The sequence below is a fragment of the Triturus cristatus genome, chromosome 12 (assembly GCF_964204655.1).
Source record: "Triturus cristatus chromosome 12, aTriCri1.1, whole genome shotgun sequence".
Classification (NCBI taxonomy): Eukaryota; Metazoa; Chordata; class Amphibia; order Caudata; family Salamandridae; genus Triturus; species Triturus cristatus.
The window spans coordinates 612878686-612890883 of record NC_140595.1 but is presented as its reverse complement, the minus strand read 5'-3'; the positions used below and the strand labels follow the sequence as shown (position 1 = coordinate 612890883).

Below are 12198 nucleotides of genomic sequence, written 5' to 3'. Positions count from 1 at the left end.
TGCACTGTACTGCGATCCTTGTTCCCCCTAATCCTCCTATGCAGGACATTTAGCCCTGTGCAGTGGGTATTAGGAGAAAGGAGTGACCTTCTGCCATGTCCTATGAAAGTCATCTTCTGGGTGCCCATTTTGTAATGCAAGGTGTTTTGACGGTTTTACAGGTTTTTTTTCCAATTTCGAGATTTGCTTTTGCATACATCTCTTGACCTACCTTCGTGTTTAGGTGATTATAATTTGCAATCATCTTCAAATTGTGGCATGCGAGCCAAAGTAGCATAGTTTAGCGGTGTTAATCATTTTCTTGTTAAAAAAAGGCTCTGCTGGTGATTGCTAAAAACAAGATATTTATTTCCTTTTTTATTTACAAAAAGCCACTATGGTATTCTCGCTTTATTGTTTTTTAAATCTGGGCACAGAGCTTTTCTGAGGGCCATAGTACCTGGTGTTCACTGCCAGGCTCAATCCTGCCATTTCTCGCAGTTTATCTGTGGTTTACATATAAGCTCAAGAAACTGTACAGAGAATCAAGTGCTCACAAAGTTTCCTGACAACAGACTAATGCGCTAAAGAAGTACCCTGTAAAAAGTGCTTCTTTCTCCTGCATCCATGTGTATATCCAAAGAATCATCATAAAGTGGTTCCGGGACATATGCCCCCAACACTGAACAAACTACGTTCCTCTGACAACTCACTAGCGGCCTAGCCCCTTGGAATGGGAGCCCACCTGGCTAGTGGGTGGAGACTTCAACTCTGTACTAGACGTCACCTTAGACCGCTCATTCCCCCCCAATGCACACCACTGCCTTATCGAACACTCATGCACTGAATACCTGGCTTTGCTACTGGTCTCTAACAGATGTGTGGTGCACTCGTAACCCTGATACACGTATATACTCCTATTACCATGCACTCCATTTACATGTGAGATTAGATCACATAGTGAGCTCGCGGTCACTGTTGCCCCTTGTCTAGCAGATAGACTACTGGTGTGCACACATTCCGATCATAACCCCCAGCACATGGAACTTAGCTAGAATGCAGGCCCACCACCTATCCCCACCTGGGGCCTCAAGCCGGCAGCATTAGAAGACCAGCGTTTCGTACCTCCTTTGGAATTGCCATGACAATATTAATGCGGGCTCCATAAATAACACACTTCTTGAATGGGGAGCATTTAAGGTAGTCATTAGAGGGCATAGCATGGGGCTCATGTGGAACATACGCAAACAACTGACCACTGACATACGTAAGGTGGAACACAAGCTACTGGAACATGAAACCAGGGTGGCATCCGGCATAGAGGACATGCAAAGATTAGATGAGGTGCGAAGTGAGCACACAGACCTACTGTAGCGCCTAAGATGCCTAAACTATGCCGCACACTAGGCCCACACCCATGCGGTGTCAGACAGACCAGGGAGGCTGTTGGCATGGTTACTGCACCAGGAACAACCCGGACATTCCATACATGCAATCCGCACAACAGTGGGACCCACCGTATATACACAACACAAGATACATGCGGAGATGATGACCACCCAACACGACCAGGTGCGCTCAGACGCCTTTTTTGTCTCCGTGGACCTACCCGTCATAACACCAGAGCAGCGCGAAGCACTGGATGCCCCGATTGACCCTGATGCGATTCGAGAGGCCATAGCGACATGGTGACTGGTAAAACCCCAGGTCCCGATCGCCTACCTGTAGAATACTACAAAGCATATGCAGTGTCTTTAGCACCACTCCTACACGCCCTATACCTTGCTGCCCTAGAGGGAGCTGCTCGCCCTGCGTGATTAAGCAAAGCCTGTCTGGTCTCGCTCCCCAAACCCGATAGGGATGCAGCAGAGCTGGGTTCATATCATATCTTAGCCTTATTAAATACAGATTACAGAATCCTAGCGAAACCGCTAGCGGATCGGTTACCACCTCAGGTAACATCCCTAGTTCATGCTGAACAAAACAGGTTTTTGTCAGCCCACAGCACTCCATTGATTTTGCGGTGCTTCTTCAGGGTGGCTAGTACTCGGTGGACCAATGGCCCTCTTGTGGCTGTCTAATACTAGACCTAGAGAAGTCCTTTGACACCCTAGAGTGAAGCTACCTGTTTGCTGTGCTACCACGTTACGGATTTGGGGACTCCTTTCTTAGCATGGTCAAACTGTTATATAATGACCCAACGGTGAAAGTGCAGACAGGGCCTCACATTTCGGCATCAATCCTAGTGAAACAAGGGATCAGACGAGGATGCCCGCTGTCCCCGTTGTTGTTCTCGCTAGCTAATGAGCCCCTAGCGGCAGCCGTTCGAATGCGGGGGACAGAATGGGGAATTCTAGTGTATACGCAATTTCGCTGTATGCAGATCATTTCCTTATATATATCCAGGATGTGCAATCGATCCTTCAATCGCAGGCACATACTCTGGGAGAGTTTGCTGCTCTGTCAGGGTTGAAACAAAAGGCGTCAAAGTCTTGTCTGTACCCGTTTGATAAAACATGCCCCAACCCAAGACACACGCTTAACAATATTTACATAGAATGGCAAACTGATGCGTTTCTATGCCCCGGGATCAGAGTCTTCCATCAGCAACAGGACCTGTTTGACGGCAACCTGGGTAAAGCGTTGGCATCAATCCGCTCCCATATGTTGTACTAGTACACGCTCCCACAGGTCGTGTGGCCCCGATTAAAATGAAAGTTCTACCACGACTTCTATACTACTTTACTAACTTGCCTTTATACATACCACCACCATTTTTCCGAACTCTTGATGGAGCATGAAGGGGTTTCCTCTGGGGAAAACTCCCATACAGAGTGGCCCTTCGCAAACTCTACCTGCCGACAAACCGAGGAGGACTTGCACTGCCCAATCTAGAACAATACTACCTTGCTGCGCAACTGCAGTGGGTGGCTCTTCAGGCATCCTCTGCCATTCCCCACCCTGGTCCCTCCGCGCCCCCCTCATTTTATTTCACCCATGCAATAAGGAAAAGGCATCAATCCTGCTGTTGCTTAACATAGCATATCGCTGCTACCGCAGGTGCTTGTACATCACATGGGGCACTAAACAATACGCGCCTGTGTTGCCACTGCTGGGTACTCCCAGAGGTTCTGCAGCTGTCACATAGCTAGAACTGTGTCGCCTGGAAGAAGGGGGGATCCACGACATTGGAGACCTTTTTCATGAAGGTTTCCTGATACCGTTTACCTCGTTGGTCGAAGGGGATGTGCTCCAACCGGCTCAGTTCCGGTTACCTAGTGCAATCAGAACAACACTGAGCAAGCACTGGAGTGACATGACACAGGAGCCCCCAACACACTCAACAATACAATACCTGCATGTTATGGGGCAAGGCTGGCACCTCACAAAATGGTATCACACAAAGACAACACTAGCACCCTTGCGACAGATTTGTGAGGGGATCTTCAGTGTCCTTTCACAGACTTTGAATGGACCACTCTACTGGAGGGTCCTAATAGCGTACCACAAACATTGAGCTTCCGATTAATACAATATTACATAACCCAAAAAGCATATCTTACCACAGCTAAAATGAATACATACTTTACCTGTGCGGATGCCGGGTGTCTGCGATGCCACACCATAGGGGCGGACCTGCTGCACATGCTGTTGAGCTGTCCACGACTGGAGTAATACTGGAGAACAGTGACTGATGCCCTGGCCCGCTGCACGGAACGTAAAGTACCCCTGAAGTGGTAAGCATGTACACGTTTACTAAGATGAGGAACAGGAAAGGTTACTCCAGTTCGAGTTAAAAATGGTATTATGGTCCTAGTTTTGTTTAAGTTGTCCCAAACATTATTGTCCGCCTCCCAAGTTAGCAAACTAATCCGCAACTTGCACATTAGCACAAGATTGGGGAAACACCCCAATAACTGACAATCAGCAGACAGTATGGATGGGGCTAAACAAGCCACGCACAGTGAGATACAAAGTTTAACATGTACAGTGTCATTGTTAAATGCATATTAACTTCGTATAGGAGCCGAACTTCTGTACAACAAGAAAGTGGCTACAGCCTGAACATGCGAAGAATTTTAAAGTAAATGTCTGCTTTGTTTAATAAAATTAATAAAAACCAATTCAAACAAAACAAGCATTGGCATAGCCAATAGGTCTCTCCTTTGGGACCTTATAAGTGTTTAGCCATGCAACACTTGATGTTGTTGCACCAAGGATATTGTGCTGGATAACTAAACACTTATAAGGTCTCAAAGGTGAGATCTTTTGGCTATGCCAATGCTTGTTATATCGAATGTCCTGAAGGGAGGACTCGAATTCCCAATTTCCCCCGAGCTCCACATTCAGGGATGAAAACCAGGAAAACAGCTGGACATACTAAAACCTAGATAGCCCACTGTCTCTTCTAACACAGCACTTGCAGAGGCTTCCAGCGGAGCAAATTATTCACACATAGGTTTAGGAAAATAGTTGCTGGTTAACGTGTTAGCTTCACTTGTGCATTGGTACGTTTAGCTGCCTACATCAGTGCATTTATGATATTTTACATCCAAGGAGTCTGTATTCATCTAGTACTAAAACTGACCAATTGCTATCACCTTTCTGACCTGTACTAAGGAGCAGCACACGTGATCTCAGTTGGCCTTGCTCCTCCCACATTATTGCATTAGCAAGTGGGGCCCCTAGCCCACAGCAAGGTTTGTAGGAATAATTTCTTGCTCGTGCTGAGACTTGTTTCTTTCCTTTTTAACGTTCAATTGAAATATGGCAGGAAGGCGGGAGAGAGCAGACGGGCATATCTGACAGCTGGTGTTGTTAGATTATGCATAACTAAAATGAGATTGTTTTTAAGAGCGAAGTCTATTAACATTTGTCTGGCTTGGCACCCAGGACGGCACCATTGCCTCTGCGTGCTCCCCATATGTTCTTTTGCAATGAACAATTCACTATTGGTGGCACAGAAAAGTTAAAGCGTAGCTTCATGCTGCGGGTTTCTAGCTTTTGTGCATATTTGTGACGTAGTTCGTCAGTAACGATTTGCTTTTAAGAGTGATGTGAAAGGCCTCTTTCATCCCAGAGCTGCAGACTGTTCCTGATTGCTGCAAATTTATGTGAGCTGGGAGCTAGTATCCAGACGTACCTTGCGGCCAGGAGACCCATTATCACCCGACCGAGTGTTGGAGAGCCACACCCCCTTGCCACCGCCTGCCAGCCGCATGCACTAGGGCCTCCACTCCTCGCGCCCTGTCTGCCAGCTGCATGCACCTTGTTTCACTGCCAGCTGAGCCAAGGATGGCTGGAGTCCACTCAAGTTTGCTATCAGCTTGGCATTAAATGTGCTTGCGTGTTTTTTTTCTTTCATTCCATCCATTTATAGGAAGGCAATTCTTGGGAAACTTCACGTCTTAGCTCTCGTGCATCGATGAATGGGGCCTCCAGCAGTGCGGTGCTACCTTTGTGCAGCGCTGCACTGCACTATGGAACGCGCCGGTATATTGTCTTGCATTAGGAGGTTAATAGAGCACGGCGCAAAGATTCTGTTGGCACAGCTCCCTACAAATCAAAATTAATGTTGTGGGACGGAGTGCGGTCCAGCTCATTGGACAAGGCATTGAAAGAAGGGATGGAGGCGTGCAACAGACTGAAGCACTTTGTGCCCACTTTTGCGCGTCTAGGCACTGATTCATACCATGAAGAGTGACACAGTGGGAGTTGGCCCCACCGAACCCCAATGCCAACAGCTAACCCCAGAGAGTGGAACCTAGACCTAGCTGCCACAGTTTCCACTTTACATAAGTGGCGGTACCTGATGCATTCCCGTGCAGGTGGCAAGAAGAGGTGAACGGCCATTTGGGGCCCCTTTTCACACACTGGAATGCAAAGGTTTCCATGGCGTGCACTGCTGCTCACAAACCAACTGCAAATTTCAGTGTATAACCGTGTATAGCAAATTGTGACCTTTCATTTGTGAACACAGCTGCATTGCACAGGAACCAGGTTTATCTCTATTTTCCTATTAAGATCATGCCATGTTCCATCTATAACAATGCGTTAAATGCAATATTCCCCAAAACTCTTTTAAAAGACGAAGCTGGAATCTTCAGATTTACAGCAATCTCAAACCTATTGTTCATCCTTTTTAATATTTGGCTCAACTGCCCCAGTATACTTCTAATCTCCATCGTGCATTTAAAACACCTTTACATTCCATAAGTGGACTTGCTTATCTGCTGTAAGGAACGTTTCATGCATTAGAAATGTTTCTTAGATTCATTCAAGTTTAAAGCCAAGATAACTCAACACTTGCAAACTCGTAAATAAATGAATTTGGTGTCTGGTTGATACTAAATGTTCGTAATTGTAAAATGTTGAGATCCATGCCATACAATAGAGATCAAAGAATAAAGGAAATAAGCATCTTGTGTCCTGACAAAAAGTACCAGTCAGAGCGATGTCAGAAGACACAGACTCGCCCTTAAATTAAGAATGTCACTCTCGCCCTCAGCTGTGATTAATGTGTAAAAAGATGACTAGCACAGAACACTTGGTTGCTGAGGTGACAGTGGCGTTCTTCGGAAACCCGCTGCTTAGTTAAAATGTAGTCAATACCTCAACCCCTGCTAATAATGAGTGGCACTGTGGCATCAGCAGTGATGTCACAGTTCAGAAGAAGGTCTGAAATGTTAGATGACGGGGAATCTTTGCGAAGCCCACAGCGTTGAAGACTGACACACCGGCGTTATAGAGATGTCCTCAGAGCAGCAATGAACAAACAACTGCAACAGTTCTCGGTCCTCTGTGAAACCCGAAACGCATCACTGTCCTGCCTTTAAGGCTTGAATCGGAACAGCTGTGAACTAACAAGTCTGTGTTCCCTGAATGACATAAAAAAACCAGCACAAGCTAGGCAGGCTGCCGGCAGCAGGGGGAGGAGCGCGCGTGCCGAGCGCGGCAGCAAGGGGGAGGAGGGGGGCTGCGCGATTCCCTTGCGAGAGAAATAATAGCTACCATATGGCGGCGCTCGCTCCCGCAAGGGAATCGCCACACGTGTACGCGTTGCCATTGAAGGCATTGGAACGCGTGCACGTTTTAGCCTGAAAAAGGCACTCGATGGCTACAGGTCTCTTTCCTATGCAGCGCATGCGCGCTGAATAGGCGAGACCTAAAAATAAAGTGGTGCCTGGACAGTGTAAACGTACTTGCTTTGTTGGTTACATGTTGTTAATTAACAATAATATAGTTACTTGTAAAGTTGCATTTTTTTTGTTTAAAATAAACACTTTAACACAGAAGATTTTTATGAAACATGGCTGTTTTCCATTTCAAAGTTTAGTGAGTAAATGTTCATGCACTTTTTTGTAATTTGAACTGTAGACCGGATCACATCAAGCCCACAGTGTCTGCACCGCTTGGTATTATGGAGCCATAATCATGCAGGAGATTGCCAGGCTGTACCAGACTTGCAGAGCATGCTGTCCTCTCAGTACTGTGGCATAATACGTGCAGTCTGGGGCTGCAGAGAAGGGCACGCCTATGTCATGGAAACCGATTCTGATTGCACTACATTACTCGTGGACAGTGCTTTGTCAGCAAAATGGGATCATGACAAGAGTTCAGAAGCTCATTTGACTGGAAATGGTACAAGCAGAGACAATAGTGAGGCGGTTTCTGCTTCCAGGACACCACATGGCCCAGCACAAGCAGATATATGTCAGCAGCCTTCAAACAATGAGACCACTTTACAGAGTGTGACTTTGGACGACCAAACATCCCACTGCAAAAATTCATCATACACTCAACTGACCAACACTGTCTCTTTGCCAGCAAAAGATTCTTGTGGAAGCAACTTGCAAGGTAATAACTCTGTCCCTAATTTTTCTGGAAAGTCAAAACATTATGGGGCGTATTACAGTGTTGGCTGACTCGGAAATGGGACCGACCGACCTCTTGTCGGCGGTCCGCCATCCTGATTAGAATGCGACCTAACACTGTTCCGAGGGTCAAAGCCTTTCCGGGCCGCATCGAAATCAGCCCCTATATGTTAGAATGCATGTAGTGCCCTTGGTGAGTGTTTGTCTGAATTGGTTGAGACGCATGGATTAATTTTATGAATTGCAAGTCCAAGTTTATTTTTTTGCGTAAATCTTGCTGGCACCCCGCTGCGATCCCTTTGGTGCTAGAGTTACACCACAACTTCAGCCTCGGAAAACAGACTCAGGAAGTTCAAGGAGTGCATTGTTCTTTAATGTTTATCTTGACTTTTCTTGTGCACCTCTTGTAGCTGTCTTGAGGGTTGTTAATTTATGGCATTTGCTGCGGAGCATACTTATGAGGCAATAGCAGCATGCAAGGGGATTGTGGGCGGGAGCTGGTGTGTGAATTTATATGAACGCACATTTTTAGATCTCAGCGAGAGGCGGCTTAAGCTACAGCAGTCTGTTAGCAAAACCTTTTGTTTCCACTACATTACATAATCTTAGAGTGGGCTTTGGGTTAGGCCCCTTGCTCATGATTAGAAGGCTTTGTTGTCTATCTCACTTTCCTGTTCCTGATTCAAAGTAATTCTCACCAGGCATTTTGGTCTCAGTTTCTGTGATTTCAATCAACAGCCATGTGAAAATGTTTTCTGACTGATCCAAGATGACTGCTCGTACATGCGGTAGACGTCTCCAAATGGGTTTGCTTTCATTTTAACAGATACCCTTTAAAGATGTAACCACAAATGGAGTACATCCGTGGCAGCCTTTTAATCATGCGTTTTGTAATACTTAAGAAAATGCCATTCCAAGATGGGTGCTACTGATGCACGCACATTTGTGACATTTAAGGCAAAAAGTGTTGTGAAAGCCAGTAGGCTTTGTAGCCGAGACCTACTCTTTATGTCACCACTTGCTACATTGAGTATATATCAAAGTCAAAAACAATGTACTGCTGCAAGCACCATCACCTTGGATTCATGCATTGGTTAGAGTCGAACAGCTTATAGTGATAATATGCTCAACATTGCTTTTCTGTTTTGAGTTCATGAAAACAAGACATATAAACATTCTCTTGTTTGCCTTTTTTGGCAGCTGTGTTTCTGTAACTTGGACTGTCGGCCATTTTATTTCCTAGTGCAGGCGAACAGTACACAGTCTTCAGATTTGGCAGCCGAAGAACCATTGAAAGACGAAACAAGTGATTTCTCTGACGGGTGAGACAAAATGGTTTGCTCAAGCTTTTTTTCTTCCCCATATATATGAACATTCTGTATAGAAAAGCAAGTTATAAAGATTTTCTTTGTGTAAAGTATAGTTGTTATGTGTACATAATTGTTTAAAGGATTGTCCCATGTACATGTGATAATTGCGATTGCCAGAAACTATTACGTTTTACTTTTCTACTGTGTCATCCTCTGCTGATCTTAATCAATGTAGGGCTACAAAATTCTCGCTCAGTTGCTCACCATCATAAAATGGCACCCATGTTCAGCATAAATGGAGACATTATGGTGCTCCTGATGATGGCCCTCAACAAAACACTGATCTCAAGCAAAGTAGCTTCAATTTAATATCTAGGGCACAATTATTGAAGTGATGAAACATATAAAATGAATACAATGCAAATCAATTCTAAACACAATGCCACAAACTTGTTTCTTCATGTTTTAGATTCAGTGCAGCCTTAAGAACCATACCTATAAATTAAAAAGCACTGCTGTATAGAAGAAACACTTACTAAACTCATCAGTAAGTGGAGCTATGGGCTCCGATTTACAAGTTCTCTTAAAATAAGGCAGAAATAGCAAATTCAGTGTTAACGTCATTTCCACAATTTTTTTAAAGTGGTCTCCAAAGTGTTGTAACCAGAGGCAATACTGTTTTTGATTCCTTTTGCAGCAGCGTTACCTGGAGACATTTCTGGAACTCAATGAGCTGTGGGTAGAATTACCACCAAAACTTGTAATAATATCAGGATCTGTTTGTAATGCTCCAGATAAGCAAAATGGTTTTAGCTGCTGAATCCTTTTCCAGCAAATGACTGGTACCTTATTCTTTCTTTATGTCATTCCGTTGTCTTGGTTTTGGGTCTGTTTCCTCTCGGGGCGGTCCAACACCAATGGTACCATTGGATATTACTTATCTGAATCTGGTGGCACTGGAGGAAAGCCAGAGATCAACCAAGAGGTGTGCAACTTTTAAACTCAAACATCTCATCTAACTAGAGGAAGGCGCATCTCCACTGGCTTTTTCACAGGTTTCCTACAGTAGAGAGAGCAGCATATTGATTTGGATTAGGGGAGGCGCAAAACCAGACTTAGCCAGTATAGAGTGGGTAGATGGGAAGTTGAGCAGGGGTATGGTACAACCAGTCCCTCAAAAAACACAAGGCCCCTCGTGGTCAAGAGGCCCTCGGACCACCACTCACTCCTGGCCATAGTCTGCACCAAGCGACTGGTTTGGACTCCTAGCAAACCGTTGGTTCGGACACCAGCTGAAGCCTTCGGCGCCAACCACCCCCAGCTCCCAGCCACCCGTTGGTGCCGAGCCGGCTGTCGGCATCCACCACTTCGACACCGAATAGTACTTCAGCGCTGAAACACAAGAACGGCTCATATCAGAAAACTTTGAAGCCTGCTCCCAAACCACATACAAGCATATCCGTGGAGCCTAGCCTCTATAAATTACAAGAAAGCTGGACGCTTGATAGAAATAGGTCCATATTCAGCCTCACACTGGATGAATCCTAAGAAAGCCTTCAGCTCCGATTCTGCCACCAGCAAAAAGACAGGTGTCTTTCGAAGAGGCACTTGACTCACCCACACCACCTAAAAGGAAGAAAATGGACAAAAACCAGTAGTCCTTTGCCTCTTCCACCACCCCTTCCTCCTTGCCCACCACCGTACCATACCACACCATACCACTCAACTACCACCACTCAACCACCACTACCACAACCCCATCCACCTCAACCCCACCATCACAACCCCACCCACCACAACCCCACCCACCACCACCCCGAGAGGTTACTCTATAGGCTCCTACAGGATCAACAATGCCAAGGGTAGAGTCAAGGGTCCTTCCCCATGAGGTGGAACACGCGCCCACCAAACTATGACTTCCCTATCCTCCCCGACTATAGGTCACCTCTCAGGGGTCGTTTACAGTACCCTCTATCCACATGGCAATCAATAACCTCAGACCATTCGGTGCTGGACATTATCTTAAATGGGTATTGTCTGGAGCTCATCACCACGCCGCCCAACATTCCACCTCACACCTACCATTCCACCTCAAACCCACAGGTTATCACTGGAACATCAAACACTGCTCAAACAGGAAGTTCAACCTCTTCTTCTCAAGGGAGCTATGGAACCCATCCCTCTTAAGCATCAAGGATGAGGAGAACTCTGCCTATACTTCCTAATCCCCAAAAAGGACAGATTTGTAAGGGTCATTCCAGCCTGAAGGCCCCTAAACCACTACATCCTCTCAGAGCACTTTGATATGGTTCTGCTCCAAGATGTGATCCCACTTCTCCAAAAAGATGACTTTCTGGTAGCACTCTATCTAAAGAACGCCTACTTTTCACATTCCTATACACCCAGCATAATCGCAAATACCTAAGATTTGTGATCACAGGAAAACATTACCAATTCAAGTCCTCCCTTTCGGGATCACTACTGCACCTCAGGTATTCACCAAATGCCAGCAGTAGTAGGAGCACATCTATGCAGACAAAGTCCATGTAGTCCCTTATCTGGACGAATGGCTTATCAAAGCCAGTACTCATCATCAATGCCGCAACATACTCAAGCCACCATAGATCTGCTCCATTGCTTAGGCTTTAGCATCAATATCGTCATATCTCACCATCAACCTCTACAAGTTCAACCGTATCTAGGAGCTGTCCTAAACACACAAGTTAGATGAGCTTATCCCAGTACTACAAGAAGCCAAACTTTTCAGATGTTGATACTCCAGTTTCAGACCTGTCAACAGCTCACAGTAAGAACAGTCAAGCGGCTCATAGGCATGATGGCTACCTGCATTTCCATAGTACCCCATGCTTGACTACACATGTGTCTGTTACAGGAATGAATAGCGCAGAAATGGTCTCAGTCACAGGGTAAGTTAGAAGATCTAGTGTTGATAAACAGCTGGACAGACCGATCTCTGCAGTGGTGGAACACCAAAAACCTCTTAAACAGTCAGCCTTTTCTCGACCCTGTTCCCC

At 45.7% G+C, this 12198-nt stretch overlaps 1 protein-coding gene across 1 annotated transcript in view; it reads left to right on the top strand.

Moving 5' to 3' along the window:
* The window catches only part of ZNF276 (zinc finger protein 276), a 326477-nt gene that overhangs the window by 169844 nt on the left and 144435 nt on the right, over positions 1–12198 (top strand). The window contains exons 4-5 of the mRNA XM_085639722.1: positions 7357–7836; positions 9097–9175. Of these exons, the coding sequence (XP_085495848.1) occupies positions 7357–7836; positions 9097–9175 (559 nt within the window). The remainder of the gene's footprint in view (positions 1–7356; positions 7837–9096; positions 9176–12198) is intronic.